This window comes from Crassostrea angulata, chromosome 1, assembly GCF_025612915.1.
Source record: "Crassostrea angulata isolate pt1a10 chromosome 1, ASM2561291v2, whole genome shotgun sequence".
Lineage (NCBI taxonomy): Eukaryota > Metazoa > Mollusca > Bivalvia > Ostreida > Ostreidae > Magallana > Magallana angulata.
The window spans coordinates 42,347,704-42,365,535 of NC_069111.1; the positions used below are offsets into that span (position 1 = coordinate 42,347,704).

The 17,832-nt window shown below is 32.0% G+C and overlaps 1 protein-coding gene across 6 annotated transcripts; it reads left to right on the plus strand.

Moving 5' to 3' along the window:
• Nucleotides 1-1,557: 1,557 nt before the first annotated feature.
• LOC128176735 (uncharacterized) lies at nucleotides 1,558-17,088 on the plus strand. Of its 6 annotated transcripts, none has more exons than XM_052843599.1 (11): nucleotides 1,560-2,735; nucleotides 3,275-3,334; nucleotides 4,880-4,963; nucleotides 5,591-5,617; nucleotides 5,850-5,918; nucleotides 6,021-6,074; nucleotides 7,168-7,257; nucleotides 7,514-7,597; nucleotides 7,699-7,846; nucleotides 9,765-9,911; nucleotides 15,589-17,088. In XM_052843599.1, the coding sequence occupies exons 1-11, from the start codon at nucleotides 2,733-2,735 to the stop codon at nucleotides 15,693-15,695; spliced, it is 873 nt and encodes a 290-aa protein (XP_052699559.1). In that variant the 5' UTR covers nucleotides 1,560-2,732; the 3' UTR covers nucleotides 15,696-17,088. The 6 variants fall into 6 exon arrangements, with proteins under 6 accessions (XP_052699423.1, XP_052699559.1, XP_052699483.1 ...); XM_052843290.1 differs by lacking the exon at nucleotides 15,589-17,088 and adding an exon at nucleotides 10,090-11,090 and having other exon boundaries at nucleotides 1,562-2,735; XM_052843365.1 differs by lacking the exon at nucleotides 15,589-17,088 and adding an exon at nucleotides 10,090-11,090 and having other exon boundaries at nucleotides 1,566-2,735; nucleotides 7,717-7,846.
• Nucleotides 17,089-17,832: the final 744 nt, after the last annotated feature.

Consider the following 17,832-nt stretch of genomic DNA (forward strand, 5'->3'; position numbering starts at 1 on the left):
TTCAAAAGACATCAGGACAGTTTACAACTTTTGACGTCAGTCTAAGTTTGCTACATGATCCTGGGGCCTTGACTTACATTTTAGGATGTAAATATCCACCAATATGATAAAAATCAGTTTCCGAAATTTTTGTCGGTCTTTTGCAAAATTCAACCTCGGGGTGCTCCTTATAAAATTCTATCTTCCGGTCCTGAAGGATATTTAGGCCAAAAACCATGCAGCAATATACATTATACTCAGAAAATGCTGTTTTGGTCAACTTTGGAGATTAATAATAAACTTGCAAGAGCAATATGATAGGTTCAAAATGCAAATTTGAAAAATTTAGAAATATGTACGAGAGAAAAAAAAATAACAAAAATGAAAAATTTGATTTTCAGAAGTGATTTTCCCGGAAAATCCATTTCCCCTGTAGGTCAATTCTTTCGGTCTTTGCAATACACCCTTTGCTCTTTTTACAGCACTAATTTATACTTGATTTTTTCTAGAAGAGAAAATATCTGATAGCAAAATATTCATAAAATAGTCTATTGATACTTGTCTAATTATACAAGTCATGATCTTTAGTTGAACGGGGGTATGAAAGTATAAACTTAACATATTTGGAATCGTAATTTGTAACTAATCCGTATCAATTCATAGCAATTTATCTGAATCATCAATGCTTAGTCATTGCATAATTATGTTGCATATTGTCACTTTGCGTGCAAAAGGGATTAGATAAGTAAAAACATAAAAGGTGTCTAAGCACGACAGGAACAGATGCCAAGATAATGTTCCCGATTTAGTCATCACCCAGTAATCAGATCTACCTTCTTTGTCATACATTTTTTAAGATTTGTTTGGAAGCCCTGGAAGGACATTTGCATTCGTCTTTAATTGTTTACCCATTTTCAGGACTTATTATTTGTAAACTGTCATGTTCATCGTCTTCAAAATATAAACGTCGTGTACATGATGGAGGATAAGAGTATTTTTATTCAAGTTGTGTTTTGTGTATGCAAGGGTACGTGTTATTTCTCGATTAGTAGAATATGAACCGTTGCAAACTACATCATATACTGGACAGCAACTGAAACGTCGCATTACTTGAATTTCGAGAAAACAATTTGTAATGTTCAAAATAAAATTACCTAATGGTTGGAATTTCAAAATTAAGCATGCTTATTATATCAACGTTTTTCTGAGTACCTACTACATTCAAGAAACAAGCTACACCTGTTTATGATCACATAGGTTGCGTTTTTAGCTCACCTGAGCCGAAGGTATCCGTTGTCTGTCGTCGTTGTTGTTGTTGTCGCTGGCGTCGTCCTAAACTTTTCACATTTTCATCTTCTCAAGAACCACTGGGCCGATTTCAACCAAACTTGGCACAAAGCATCACTGCGTAAATGGAATTCAATGTGTTTTAAATGACGGGCCATACATTCGTTAACGGAGATATAACAAAGAACTTTCAAAAAAAATTATTATTTTTCAAATATTTTCTTTTCAGATACAATATGGTAAAAAAAAAAGACTGGAGCTTGTGTGGAAGCACATCCTCAGGTAGTGTGAACTCACATTTGTTAAAATTATGATCCCCGGAGGTAGGTTGGGGCGACAATGGGGGATCAAATTTTACATACGAATTAAATGCATAGATAAAATCTTTAAAAATCTTCTTTTTAAAAACTATTATGCTTGAAAAGTTGAAACTTGTATGGAAGCTTCAGATAGTGTAAATTCAGTTTTGTTTAAATCATGGTCCCCGGGGAGAGGCTGGGGTCACAATTGGGGGGGGGGGCAAATTTTTACATAAGAATATATAGGGAAAATCTTTAGTCAATGAAGAAATATATAATGAATATAAAAATGTCAGAATAAATCTCAAATCGACCAATTATATCTGAGTTTGCTTTGTTTCCAATTGATTGAAATAAACATTTTGAATTTATATTTTGAACTGAATTATGTCCACAGACCGACAAACAGGCGGTCGGGGGGACAGAAAGACAAACAGACAGACGGACATACGGACGGACAGACAGACAGACAGACAGACATAATTAATCAGATTGATACACACTGAGTTTGTTTTAACCCATACGGGAATTATGTCAAGTTTTTAAGGTTAACCTTAAAGGGGCATGGTCACGATTTTGGTCAAATTTTATTTTTCTGTTTTTATTATTTGCAATGCTTTAGGAATGCATTTTTAATGATCAAATGAAATTTGGATGCCAGTCGTTGAGTTTTAAGCAAGATACATGGCTCACAATTCTTCGTCATGTAAACAAGGCTCGTGCCCTGTATTTGTTTACATAGGTTCAATATACCAGTAAAAAATCTTTTTTAAGGTGGTTTGTCTATCTTATTATTCATTTAAAGCATAAATAAACAGTTCCAAACGATTAAACATTTATTTTAGGTCTAAAACTGGAGTTTTCCCTTCAACATTCGAAATGTACAAACAAACGCTTTTTTTACGTAGCGAAGAATTGTAAGCTCTGTAACTCGCTTATAACTCATCAAATGACACTCAAATTTTGGTTGCCTTTTAAAAATGCCTTACTAAAGCATTGTAAACATTAAAATCGAAAAAGTAATTTTTGACCAAAATCGTGACCATGCCCCTTTAAGACACGCCAAACCTAGTTATGATACAAAAAATAAGCAGCTAAAAATAACTCTCGAGATGTATTTAAATGTCTAGTCGAGAAAATCGACACACTTGAAGGAAACCCTGCAACATGGTAAGACTTTTGCATTTTCTTAACATTGAGTTAATCACAATCGGCTGCTTTTAAGGTTGTTGATTGTATGTAAGAAAAAAATTGCTTTACTGTTAAATTCTGCTTTATGTTGCATTCCGGGTAAGTGTTTATAAACCTTATCTTACCAAAAATTTTGAAATAAACTTCACTGAAGAATCGATTATAAAATTGAAAAAAAACCTAATAAATTGTATGGAAATTTGTAATGGACAAATTAATTTAAAATCTAATGTTCGAATAAAATTGAAAAAAGAAGTGATGAATTTTCCCGTCATTTTATTGTGAGATATTTCTCGTTTCTTTGATCTTCAATTTGTTAGAGTTGGTAAATAAGCTACGTATGTAGCAAACATGTGATAAACAAAGTGTAGGAGTATGTATTCCAACTTCTTTTCATGAATAACAAATGCTTCATATAAGGATTTCTTTAAAGACATAAGTCATAGATCTAATCAAGAAATAAAAATAGGCTTATTTATTCTGTTTGTTTGATTACTTTGAATGTTATATTTCCATAGAATGGGTCGCATCCTGATTATGTAGAACTCTCAGATTCTACATATGAAAAATTGCCAGAGGTAGGTGTGTAAGGACTAAATTCATTTACATTTACTTTGTCTGTAGTCATCGTCAATTTTCTTTAATTACACATATTATATCAATACCTTTACAACACCAAAGACTTTATGCTCCATTCACATATCGAATGTAATTGCCACCTATAAAAGATTAAACATTGCATTGCCTATATCAACATTACAATTTAATTGTTATTGGTATATTGTAATTACATTATTTTTATCATGCAAACACGGATTGTGCCCGGACAACGTACGTCATAAGACACTGAATTTTTTTCAGTTTTAACAGCATGACTATAACTTTTTTGATGAATTTTCCATCAAAAATTCATTTAAATATGAATTCAAAATTTGACTTGTATTTTTATTACAGAAAAAATCAGTAGTTAAGGTAAAATTTAAGAAAATAAGAAATCATTCTTTGAGTATTATGAGGTGATAATTTTAGTCGGGGCATGATTAAACAAATATAGCCCAAAGGGCTTTATGATAGATTTGATTACGCCCCGACCGAAATTAAATATTATCACTTCATAATATTCAAAGAATGATTCCTTATTACTTATATTTAAATGATTTTAAGCCATCGTACGATTAAATTAAAAAAATAATTAAGCAAACCCCGCTGGCGTCTCAATTTTGGCGTTATTTGAAGTTATGGGTTATATAGTACAAAAACGATATATACGTTGTGTTATCACTGACAAAGACACTAGAAAATGTAAATATAGAAACTTACGCTTGAAGCCACTAGATCTGTGAAATAGAACCGTCGTTCGTGTTTGACGTACCTGAATGTTCATTTCAATATGTCGAATATTTTGTCTTAAAAGTTTTCAAACAAAGTGTATCGTTTTGATATATTGCTTTTCAATGTCATCACCAACATCACAGTCGCACGAAATCCAAAATTAGACCCCAGGCCAGACCCATGAGGCAGGCTGAAACAACAGTTTACTTTTTTATAATGCAAAGCTCAGTGTAAGAGTGAACTTTGGAGATCTTCACACGTTTAGCCATTGATTCAATTTGACAGGTGCATAATAATATATCTTACTCCTGCTAAATTGTAAGAAAATCATTGGCTTACAGCAGTCACGTAGAGACTATTTATATTCCATACATAGTCAGTAGAAAATAGTACCCCCTTCGAGCATCATGACGTCATTTTAGAGCATTATGACGTCAGGTTTTGTATTCAAATTGAAACTTGTAATATCATTATAAAAGCTTGATTTCCATAGTTTTATTTACTTTTCATTAAAAAAGACAGTTGGTAAGATATAATCGTTACATGGTTTGAGGTTGACCTAATATAGTTTATACATGGTCAGAAAATTCCACATGAACTTTACTGACCATGTATAAACTATATTAGGTCAACTACAAACCATGTAACTAATAATATTGTTATGGAGACCTATACACACTTTGTAAATGGTGCAGACGAACCAGAGTACTCACAAACTCAATTCAATATAAGGCCAACGTGTAATATTATCCTTAAGGTATTAACAATGGTGTTTGTTTTCATGTTGACAGAATACACAAGGAACGATCACCGGTGTTTCTCAGAATTCTAATGAATGTGACAACCCTGGAAATTCTGACCGAGTGCAGAAATCGGTACTTTATAGCAAAACATTTTAAAAAATTCACTTTGGCAGTTCAGAATATCTCCGTTTTATTAAACGACGCTTTTGTTATATGCTTTTTATTGCAGTAGGGTTCTTGGTATGGTAATGTTTAGAAAATGCAAGGCAGTGGCGTTCATATTAGACTTAAAACTTTAAGCCACATTAATTTTTTGAATTTTCATAAAAGAATTCACCTTGTTATCGTATTATTTAGAATAGTTATTTACTTCAACTAAAAACAAATTGGAATTAATTACATGGGCATTATATCAACTTGTTTAAAGACAAAATCTCTTTTATGTCAATATTTCGTTTGGAAACCATTCCATAAACGATTTATAGAATTTAATTTTTGCTTCAATGTAGTTTATAAAAATTGAAACTTTAATTTAAGATTTAGAAATGATTTACAATATTTCTCAATAACTATAGTTTAAAGAATCTATAGGACAGCCAAGCTGTTTTGTCCGTCATGAAAATCGATTGGCAAGATTCCATTTTTATGGAAAATTATTCAATTTAAACTTTAATTTAACAAAAAACTATTTGCAAAGTAATTCCTCTCTTAATTTCTGAACTTTATTCGTGCATTTCTTAATGCCATTTTACATTGTAGCATAGCAGTACCTTTCTTCCACAACCAGTGAGTGTATTCAAGCTTTAATCTTGAAGTGTATTATATGTTATAAATAAATCTGAAATGAAGCGTGTATGATTTTTTTTATTTTTTTTTGCAAACTGAATGTTTATTTATTTTCTGTTCGTAGGTTACACCTTTAGTATTTTTATCTCAAATACAAAAAAATCAATGTAGATCAATGTGAGTTTATGTTATATTCTTATCTTAATAAATACTTATATTTTCCTTTTTGTAGAATATTTTAGAAAAAGGAGACTCTAGCTTATCCAATCATTACGGACCTTCGGTAACCACAAAGCAATTGGTAATGTTTTTTTATTACACTTATTATAGTTATAAGTACTGATAATTGATGATGTATCTTGCGGTAAATTTGCCGATAACTCCGAAAATTTGTTCCTTGTAGAATACTTCATACGTTTTTGTAGGGAGCGTGCAAGAAACATCACGAGAAGTCAAGGTGAGGTTTTTTTCATTCATGATATGCTGAATTATACGTAACGATATTTCTTTTACTCTGCATATCAGAAATATTGACACACATCTTCGTGTTTGAGTTTAGGGAAGGGACAAACACAGACATGCCTGAAGTAATTTCTATTAAAAACACCATATCCCCAATCTTTGAAAATTTTAATCCATAAGGAGAGGGTATGAAGCGTGGAAAGTGATAACCGAATGCACAAATATTTAAAGAAAGTTTTTCTTCTGTAAACTTGAAATTCCTAGCCGTTGGAGAGAGAAGGTGTGGGACTTATAACTCTTATTATAGTAATTTCATTCTCGGCATATTAGAAATATAGACTCGTAGCACTTTTTATAAATTCTAACACGCCTTTATATTTCTATAAGTACCAAATCTGGAAGTCTTAAAGCATTTAATTTTCTTTACGTTAATGTAATATAATGTCTGTTTTTAAAATTTTGCCCCCTTCCGATGCAACGTGCCTCAAAAAGAGGGCGAGTTTCTTAATCTTGTTTGATTTCGAACCATTTAGTTTAAATTATATAATTGAGACAAAATTTCTCCAATAAAAACTGAATTTAAGTGTTTCAACCTCTTTTTCTGGGGTGTTTTTATCAGACATATGTATGTGTCAGTGATACAAGTACGTCTACATTGGACAATTAATTTACAAACTGTTTATTTTAATTAATTAACATTCTAAATTAAATACACCGACCTGATTTGATTTATCTTTAATTAAAACTTCAAGTTTAGATTTAAATTTGTAAATTTTTCTTAATTAATATTATAACTTATTTTTTTTATTTGTAATTTAAATTTTCGCTCTGTACGTAACTTCAAACTTTTCTCAAATGTGGTATTAAATAAGCGTGAATTTTCTTAGTTTATGAACGAATTTATATCAAAGTATAAACTAGTACATAACGTGATCGATAGCCATCAAGGGAAAATGATACAGAATGTGTTTTTTAATTAAAAAAAAATTAAAAGGTACATTCATAAAATGTACATTATGGTCGTAAACAAAATGCATAAAAATACCGACAACTTTCACTTTTGAAATGAGTATTTACTTTGATTACAGTTACCCCCTACACCTTACTCGAGTCTGACAGATGACACTAGCCAATATTCTTTGGACGTAAAGGATTATAAGCCTTTAAATTTTCGCTCTGTACGTAACTTCAAACCTTTCTCAAATGTGGTATTAAATAAGCGTGAATTTTCTTAGTTTATGAAGGAATTTATATCAAAGTATAAACTAGTACATAACATGATCGATTGCTATCAAGGGAAAATGATACAGAATGTGTAAAATTTAAAAAAAAATTAAAAGGTACATTCGTAAAATGTACATTATGGTCGTAAACAAAATGCATAAAAATACCGACAACTTTCACTTTTGAAATGAGTATTTACTTTGATTACAGTTACCCCCCACACCTTCCTCGGGTCTGACAGATGACACTAGCCAATATTCTTTAGCCACAAAAGATTATAAGCCCAGATCAAAAGTAAGTTTTTTCTCGTTCATAGAAAATTTTCAAAAGCTTCTTTTTGGAATGTCAACGGTAAAAAAGAGAGATAAAATATATTTCTTTCCTAGCTAAAATAGAAACCTTGTTCTTTGAAGAAAATATGCAAGTACCTTCTCTGGATACTCATCATTCTCGGTATCTCGGCTGTCATAGCGATATCCACTGTTTATTACCAAAATAGCCAGCTTAACCAGATTACCAATAGTATGGAAGCACAGAGAGATGGTAAAAACATATTTACTTTAATTATCCTACAATGTCTCGATTCCAGTTTTTAACATATATTCATACACAATGAAACATGTATAGATGAGTTTTGTTGACGTTTTAGTTGCAGGTCTAAAATTGTGCGTAAAACTTAAATGCATTTTTTGCTGATATATTTAACATCGATGAACATCAAAATCTTTTTGATAAAAATAGATAAAAATATTACACAATTCAAGCCAGCATTTAGAGATTTTTGTAATTGACCCACAATATAATTTAATGGAATATTATTTTGTATATTTAATTTTTTTTTATCAAAGCTGAATACGATTCATAAATAGGCACCAACACACGGGTATAACATCCCTTCAGTTTCTTTTTATCGAATTGCACACCTTGAAATTATGGCCGGTGCCTTACGTTCATATATTTCGCTTTTTAAGTGCATTTTCTGTTTGTTTGCAAAAACTTGACTTACATATTTGATGTTTCTTTTCTCCTAGCTTAAAAAACTGCTTAAAATAAAGAATTGAATCATTAATGTGTAACATGACCATGTAAGCAGTACTTTTACACAATTGAGACTTGTACAGTGAAAGACTTCAAACTGTTAAAAAGACAGTGGTTCTTATCAGAAGTTTGTAGTGATAGCGGCGGGAAAAGAGGAACAACCCGGTGAACTCCGACAACGACTTGTGTTCAGCTTTTAGAAATAAATTAACACCCACCTAAATTTTCATGCAACAATTCATATTCATATATATAACTCAGAACAGTCATATCTAAGAACAACCCCCTCCTAAATTGTATTTGAAAAATCCCCCAAATTTTAAATGCTAGTCTACATTGTACCGTTTTTTAGTGTATTACCATATTAAAAGGGCATGGTTACAATTTTGATAAAAATGTATTTTTCCGGTTGTGATATTTTTTCAATGCTTCAGAAAGGCATTTTTAACCCTCAACCAAAATCTGAACGTCAGTTGTCGAGTTATACGTTGGATACAGAGATCACAATTCTTTGTTATTTAAACACGGCCCGTGCCATGTTTTTGTTTTAATTCGTTCAATAAACCGTTCCTTGGAATTGTCACATTCATCTTAGGTCTAAGCCTAGAAAATTCAAAATGTAAAGAAATAACACAACTTAGGCTTTTTTATATAACAAAGAATTGTGAGCTCTGCATCCAACAATAACTTAACAACTGACCTTCAAATTTTGATTGACCATAAGAAATACGTTACTGAAGCATTGGACACATTAAAACAGAAAAATTAAATTTTGACAAAAATCAGGACCATCCCTCTTGAAACGATTATATCGTATTTTGAAAATAAACGACCAATTAATTTTGAATTAAGGTTGCTCACTACACCGTGAAATATTTTCTCAAATCAGCAGAAAATTATTTGATTATGATAGATATCATAATGGATAAAAAATATTTAAGACTAATAGGCAAAAAAATGTTTAATTTTGGGTGAAATTTATATTTTCAAAATAATAATTCAGTTAACATGAACAAAAGCTCCATGCAGATTCGAACTCATGATCTGCGGCTCAGAAGCCAAATACTTTAACCACTGAGCTACGACGATATAAAACCCAATAGAACGATATAACAGTGTAACAAAACATTTAAATCGCTATCTTGTGACGTAGTGTCTTAAAAAATATAAGTGTAGGTGTTGTGAGGTACCGTAATTTTAGTTTTAGTTTAATTTAAACGGTGAAAAAAACTGACCTAGTGACTTATACCCCCGATTTTAATCTTAAACTGGTTATTCAAAAATTTAGGAAAACATGTTTACTCAAATTTGAATGTTTACATTTAGTATATATATATATATATATATATATATATATATATATATATATATATATATATATATATATATATATATATATATATATATAATTATTTTTTTTCAGGTAACAATGAAATTAACAAAACCCTCGGTATTGTATTAGACAAGCTTAATTCAATTAAACAGTCGATAGAGTCCATGAAGTCACCAATGAAAGAAACCAACAATAATGTTAACATGAAAAATGATTTCACAACCCAGAGGTCCCCAGGTATGTTCATATTATTGAGAGAGAGAGAGAGAGAGAGAGAGAGAGAGAGAGAGAGAGAGAGAGAGAGAGAGAGAGAGAGAGAGAGTGTGTGTGTGTGTGTGTGTGTGTGTGTGAACTTTTTGTTTTATCCTTAGCGTTCATTTTAATCAGTTGTAATAATAAATATTAACTTCTTTAGCTTACACAAGTAGTGAATATTCATCGAATTCAGGACAGTGCCGGAACGCTACAAATGGTGAATGTGTAAAGGACTGTACTTTCATGTGTCGTGGGGACTATCAGTCCTGTGAGACATGTAAAGGTTATGTCAGTTGTGAATATGGATATTTATCAAAAAGAATCTGTATTAATCCCAGATTAAATATAACTCTTTTTTGGGATGACAAACTCAAAGGATGTGAATTTGAAAGCAGTACGTGTTACTATAAGTGACAAAATACGAAATTTTATTAAGATAATAGAAACGTTGTAATATCCTCATGTATTAAAAGGTTTCACGCTGTATATATCATATAAATATAGAATTTAATTTCTTTTTTGCAACTGAAGATTTTTCTATCATATCATAAATTATTGATATTTTAAATTAAAAGAAGCTTCCTGTCCTAGTTGAGACGGTGGTTTCTTGCAATTGTTGGTCGAACATTCTTTCTTCTACAGTATATTCATAAATACACCATTTTTTCATAAGTTAACTTTAAATAATAGGAAATGTTAATGTGACCAGATGATAATACAAAATGAACAGTGTAGATGTACATGTATTTAATCATACAAATGAGTTGTTTTCAATGTTTCTGTTCGTAAATTTGTGTCTCCAAAGAATATGATATATGCTTAGTGCATTTCTAATATGAATGTGTACATGTATATATGCATCTTGTTGTAGGCTCGTATTTAACACACTAGGAACAATATGAAAATTAGCGAATCCTTGATTTTGAAAGATGTCTTCTTTCAGTCAAATATTCATATGATTTTTAATATTTGTTTTATATTATTTTTTGATATCAAAATTCGTTTAAGTTACATCGAAAATGGTACATATAAATCAGTAATTTGTATGTCGACAACGTATTGCTAATACGATGTTTTATTTTATATTTTTAGTAATTAACAAACACTGTAGATGTGTGTTTTAACAAAACATATAATGAAAAATAAATACTTCTTATTCAACTCTATATTCCATTTTTTTAAAACCATAAACAAAAAGTTATCATAGCTTAAACAGCTTTGTAGCAACCTCTAATGATACAACGTCCACTAATGATATAATGTTGCATTAGTGCTCAGGATGTTGACCACTAATGATATAATTTTATCATTAACGAACAACCTAACCGTCCGCTAATGATATAATTTAAGATTTATATCATTAGCGGTAAAAAACCGTAACCTCTAATGATATGGAAAAAAGTGAGAAATAAGGACTACCTCATCTTCGCTAGCCAAGGGTTTTCGGTCCACTTTGCTCCCCATAAACCCTTGGCGGATTTCATTACGAAAACTCGGTGACAAGCTCCGTTTTATGATTGGCTGCAGCTGTGAGTAGCAGATCCAATCGCAGGGCTTGTAAATATAAACTTTAAAAGAAAAGACATGTGTGATCTATGGTAAAACATTCGGTGCTTTTAACAAGTTGAGACACAAGTTCTCGAGTACAATGCCTCCCCAACGATGGTCTAACCAGATCGCTTTAAAAACCTATATATTTTATTGCGATTGAACATAGTTATACAAACTTGTCAAGGCTCGAGTGACAGCATGGGAAGTAAACATGGCGAATGTAGAAGTTGCATATATCGTTAGTATATACGTTCCTGCTTCTGGTTATTGCTTTTAAGGGTTCAATGAGCTGAGTTTTATTTAATTTCTTTGGTCCGCAATATTCACGACAACGATACCTGGTTTTATGGCATGAAAGCTTTCATATAAATCGACTTTTTCACTCCCGATACAGGTCCTTACAAAACACTATGAACAAAACATCCCGTACTTTCCCTAGATTATAACTTAATTCGTATTTAATAAAATCGTTAATTATGCTCCGACATTCGGTAGTCAACATGTTTTCAAGTTGTATTAATGTCATGATGAGTATATAACCCATTGTTTAATTCGATTAAAATGTTAATATGCAAGGGGCGCAACTCAAGTTTCTCGCTAGATAGCGCCACCACATCACCGAGTTTTCGTAATGAAATCCGCCAAGGGTTTATGGGGAGCTAAACGGACCGAAAACCCTTGGCTAGCGAAGATGGGACTACCTTGACCACTAATGATACACATTTGCACACATTTTCAATTGCATTAGTGGATGGATTTGCAACCTTTAATGATATAATATGATATATCTATCTATCTATCTATCTATCTATCTATCTATCTATCTATCTACATTCGAAATTTTAAATCATACTTGATTATACCTGAGCTATATACTTACAAAAGCAAAGTATCAAGGAAAAATGACGATATTTACATTTGGAAAAAAATACTTAAGTGACGTCATCGATGGAGAGGTCATGGACAATGGTGGCTAATGTTGAGTCTTATATGTTAAACAACCTCTGTATAACGTTGGATAAAGATTTGATTTTCATACGATACTGCATAAGAATTGGTTAAAATTGGGGGGGGGGGGCAGTTATTTGATCATATACATGTATATAGTCCTTTATTGTAAAATACACCATTCTGACATTGCCCCTGATATTTTGTCTTTTTACTTGAACTGAAATAGTCGTATACAGACAAAATAAATACAATTTATGACTTCGTCTGTTTACTTGAAGATCCAAATTGATTATCATTAATCAAAGAGGAGTAGTGCTAAATATTTTTAGTTGAAGAAAGTTTGAAGAAAAGCAATTTTACGATATTAAAAAATTATTGCAAACTTTTAGCGGGATTTTATTAACATAAAAAGAGGTCCAATTCATAAGACTTATTCTGCCTGGTGCAGGCAGATAGCTAACCTTGCACAACGCAAACAAAAGTCACACGGGTTTCAGATTTTATTTTGTGTGGAAACGTTGCCGTCATGAATAATATTGGTAAAAAACTACAACAAATAGAAATAACAAATTACTAAATAGGAAAATATAGAATCTTACTTTATAACTTTAAACTGTAAATTACTTTTACGACCATAATGGTGTGCCATACTTTTAAGAATGTTTTATCTGTAAAATAAATTTCCATCTGTAACTATACTTCAAAAATACAATTTAATACTAAAAAATTTGAGCAATTACTTCAATAAAACAGACTTACTTAGTGGTTCGAGGCACGCATCTAACAAGATTGAAGACGATTGACAAAGTGAGACCGGACTGGTCAGTAAGGCTGACAGGAAGTGAGTGATTGACCAGATATAGTTAACTTGTACCAAAAATGATTACCGGGTATATTAAACTCAAAGTGATTAGCTTCTAAAAAAATATTTCTGAAGAATTTTAAAATTAAGCCATAGACAACACAAGACTATTTGCTATTATGGTCTGTAGCACAATTGAAACACTAATTTGTTGTTAAGTTGAATATGTTGGTTTGTTAATTATACATTAGAACAACAAAGAATATGAATTAATGTTGGTTGAATTACAACTACTTCAACAATGGTGATTATGTCGGTGTAACAAAAGATGTTAACCAGGGTTGAAAATTGACCCGGGTTTGATAAAATTATATCATTAGTGGTCAACATTCTGTCCACTAATGCAACATTATGTCGTTAGTGGACGGTGTATCATCATATAAATAGTGCCTGTTTTGGAGAGTTGAAATTGACATCCCGAGAAATTGACATCCCGAGAAAACCATTGTCAACCGACGCGAAGCGGAGGTTGACAATGGTTTTCGAGGGTTGTCAATTTCAACTGTTATCCTCCCAAATAGGCACTATTTATTTTATTATACTGAATGTCTTAATTTTAGAGAAATTTTTACTGCTTTTGTATAGAAAGACGTGAATTCTACCGCAAACTGTACGCGCATAATTTACGCGCATGTAACAATTCGTTGTGTTACCCGTCGCCAAGTGTGTTGCTAACGCTGAGGGTAATAGAACAAATTAGCAGCTGCGTCTAAACCAATCAGATTTCAGTATTCAACATGAAAGTATAATAATAGAGGTTGCTACATACCATGTTTTCAGTCAAATGAAATATTAAATGATTTAAGTCAGAAAAATCAACCTTTGAAATGTCAAATTACCCAAGACAGGAAATATAGCGGATAGTATGAAAGAGTTAAAGTTTTGAAACCGAAACTTTTAAGTACACACATGTACAATTAAACTGTGAAGAGCAAGTTACACTTCTGTTCAAAGACAGTTCAAAACTCGGAAGTCGGAGTCAATTTTCAACAGGGTCAGTTTTCAACGTGTCGATGTCATTAGAAGTTTGAAAAATATTTTTCAAGCTGTTGAAAACTGACCCCAGGTATAATTTCACGACTTTTGGTATCAATTTTTCAACGTTGAAAAATGATATCCGGGTCAAATTTCAACCCTGGTCAAGATTCCTCGTTACGCCGGCGAATGCGTCATAAATGTCCAATACTCCCTAAACACACCCACGAAAAAGTTTCTGTGTAGTGTTTGTATCTGTATTGAACACAATATTTTTTTCTGTCAAATCAAGATCAGTAGCTTATTATTCATAATTTTGTTAATGTTGCAAGTTTAAGAAAAGTTATTGTTAAGTTGAATTAATTAAATAATCACTGATCGCGACTTGTCTGATAAACATATGAAAACTGCTCATTATTGTGCTGTTAGTTAATTATCATGACTTCTCAAAATAAATTAAAGTTGAAGCCATTTACCGGAAATATTACATAAACGGCCGGTATTGGTTTGACAATCTTAGCAAACCACGGTCAACATGAACGATCATGGTGGAGAGAGATATATAAAAACGGACACCGGACCATGGCTTGAGACGATGTTGTTTGACATATATTCCTTTTAGCTCTATCTACACAGTTTAACAACAAGAGATAGAGTTCTTAGTCTTAATAACAAACTGTTGCTATCGGGAAAAAAACCCAAACAAAAACAAACAAAAACAAAAATCCATATCGGCATGAATATCGGACAATATTAGGAATTAAAACCATGGAGCTGAAATTTTTTATCAGATACAAAATACAACGTGTGAGGTCATCAGAGATTAGAAAAAAACCTTTTTTGAGCTGTTGAAAAATGACGTTTGGTCGCAGTTTTAACGTTAGAAAAGCCCCCCCCCCCCCGCCCCCCAATATCCCAAATCAATAATCAATATTGAAAAATGAAATCCGGGTATACATTTCACGACTTTTGGTCTCAGTTTTCAACGTTAAAATGCCCCCCAACCCCTCCCCGAATCAATAATCAATGTTGAAAAATGAAATGCAGGCCAATTTTTAACTTGGGCTAATATTCTTTGTTACAACGACATGATCCCTTTTGTTTAAGTAGTTTTAATTCAACCAACTTTAATTGATATTCCTTGTTGTTCTAATCTATAATTAACAAACCCATATATATATATATATATATATATATATATATATATATATATATATATATATATATATATATATATATATATATATATATATATATATATATATATATAGCTATTCTTATTATCAAAAACGGCGAGAATATCATTACTGATTTATTTAGCAAAGAAACAGATTCCCATCAATACTTGGATTTTCATTCATGGCATCCGTCTCACACAAAAAGGAATATTCCATACAACATGGCACGGCGTGTATATACTATTGTGACTCATCCTTCTCTTCGCCTACAAAGGCTTCAAGAGTTAAAACAACACCTTAGACGACAGAATTACCCCGTGGAACTTATTAATGACGGAATTAACCGGGCTATGGATATTCCTTTAGCACAACTTAGAAGGACCCGCCTTAAGGAGGAGAAACAAGATGAGAAAATTCCGTTTGTAACTACACATAATCCGTGTAACCATAATATTTTAAATCAGCAAAACGTTTTTTTCCAATATTAGAACAATCAGAAAATATGAAAAAACTGTTAAACCAATCATCTATCAAAAACAGCAGAAGACAAGCGCCGAATCTGAGGAAAATTCTCTCCAAAGCAAAGTTCTCGTCCAGCAATACTATTTCCATCAAAAAGTGCGGCGACCCCCGATGTGGAACATGTGACCTTATACAGGAGGGAGAAGGAATAATATTAAAAAGCGGCCAAATTTTAAAACCTAATGCCCCAATGAACTGCAAACCGTCTAATTTGATATATTGTGCGATTTGTCCAACATGTGGAGAAAATTATATTGGCCAGACTAACCAGCTCAACGCCCGAGTGAGAGTCCACAAACAATAAATAAAGGACGAAACAGTGAGAAACACTCCATGTTCGGAACATTTTGCGAAGTGCGGAAAGGGAACATTTAAAATATTTCCGTTTTACAAAATGTGGAATTCAAATGAAATCGCCCGAACGACAAAAGAGGACTATTTTATTAAAATATTTAACCCGAAACTTAATCGAAAATAGATTTATCATATATATAATTTTTTATATGTATTGTATTATATGGGTGCTTTCCATTTAAACGGCATCGCCGGATTTGCCGGTGTTGCCTTCGTCGCCGATTGCTGGAACGCGCGTCGCCGGCGAGCGATTGTGGCAACGCAATATACCGTTGCTGATTAGGAAACAATATGGCGTCGATGTTATCATATTCTACAAAACTAGTATTTCTAAAACTACAATTTGTCGTACTACATTGAAATACATTAAAACTGCAAATAGCCAACATTTTTGGATCAAATTTTAAGATAGGTATCAGTTTTAAGCTGTAATAGTCATCGTTGGATCATTGTGACGTTGGCAACCGTTCCATTAACGTCGCCGTTTCCCGATAACGTCGCCGGCGAGGCAACGTAAATGGAAAGCGCCCTAAGTCTATGCATTGCTTAACGGCGTTGATAAAGTTCACGCCATCGCTACCTTGATGTACATTGTGACGTCATAATGAACTTTAAAAACACGACGTCATTGACAACGTTACAAACAACGTTTTTAATTTTGTATAACTGTCTGAAGAGCCGACATGGCTGAAAGCGCTAACAGTAAACAATTTATTTAATTTGGACTGTCGCATTCTGTTTTATTTATTTAAGTATTTTTTGCCGTACCAAGGCTTTATTTATCTACATATCTTAGATATATATATATATATATATATATACAAATCTGAAATTATATCATTAGCGGACGGTTAGGTTGTTCGTTAATGATAAAATTATATCATTAGTGGTCAACATCCTGACCACTAATGAAACATTGTATCATTAGTGGACGTTGTATCATTAGAGGTTGCTACACAGCTTCTTATTGTCAATATCCTTTCAATTTATTAAAACTTTATATTTTTTTAAAAAATAGGTAAATTCAAACATTTCAAAAAGTAAATTATCACGGAGTTGCCTCCCCAATTTTTGGGAGCATGTAAAGGAAGGAAATTAACAGAGAAATTAAAGTTATTCTACGCTATCCTTACCCCCCCCCCCCCGAATTAGAATTACGATTTTCATGACTTTTGGAAGATTTTTTTTGTCTGAGCCCCCCCCCCCCCTACCAGTTAAAAAACGTATGTGGCATTTCTACTGTCATATTTGTATTATTATATGATATTAATACTGGTATTCTATTTCTCAATTTGCTTTTTCTGTACTGTTAATTTTTTAAAGGGTCTTCCTATTTCCGCAGGTTTAAATTATATTCTTTATAATGTTAAAAATCAGGGATTGAATAACTGATATCGAAAACAGTTTCGTTTTCTTACTTTACTATTTTAAAAGGATAAATATTTATTTTTCATTGCAGCGCGATAACTTGACCCCAAGCATCCTGTTTTCGTTTTTAATTAAACAATAA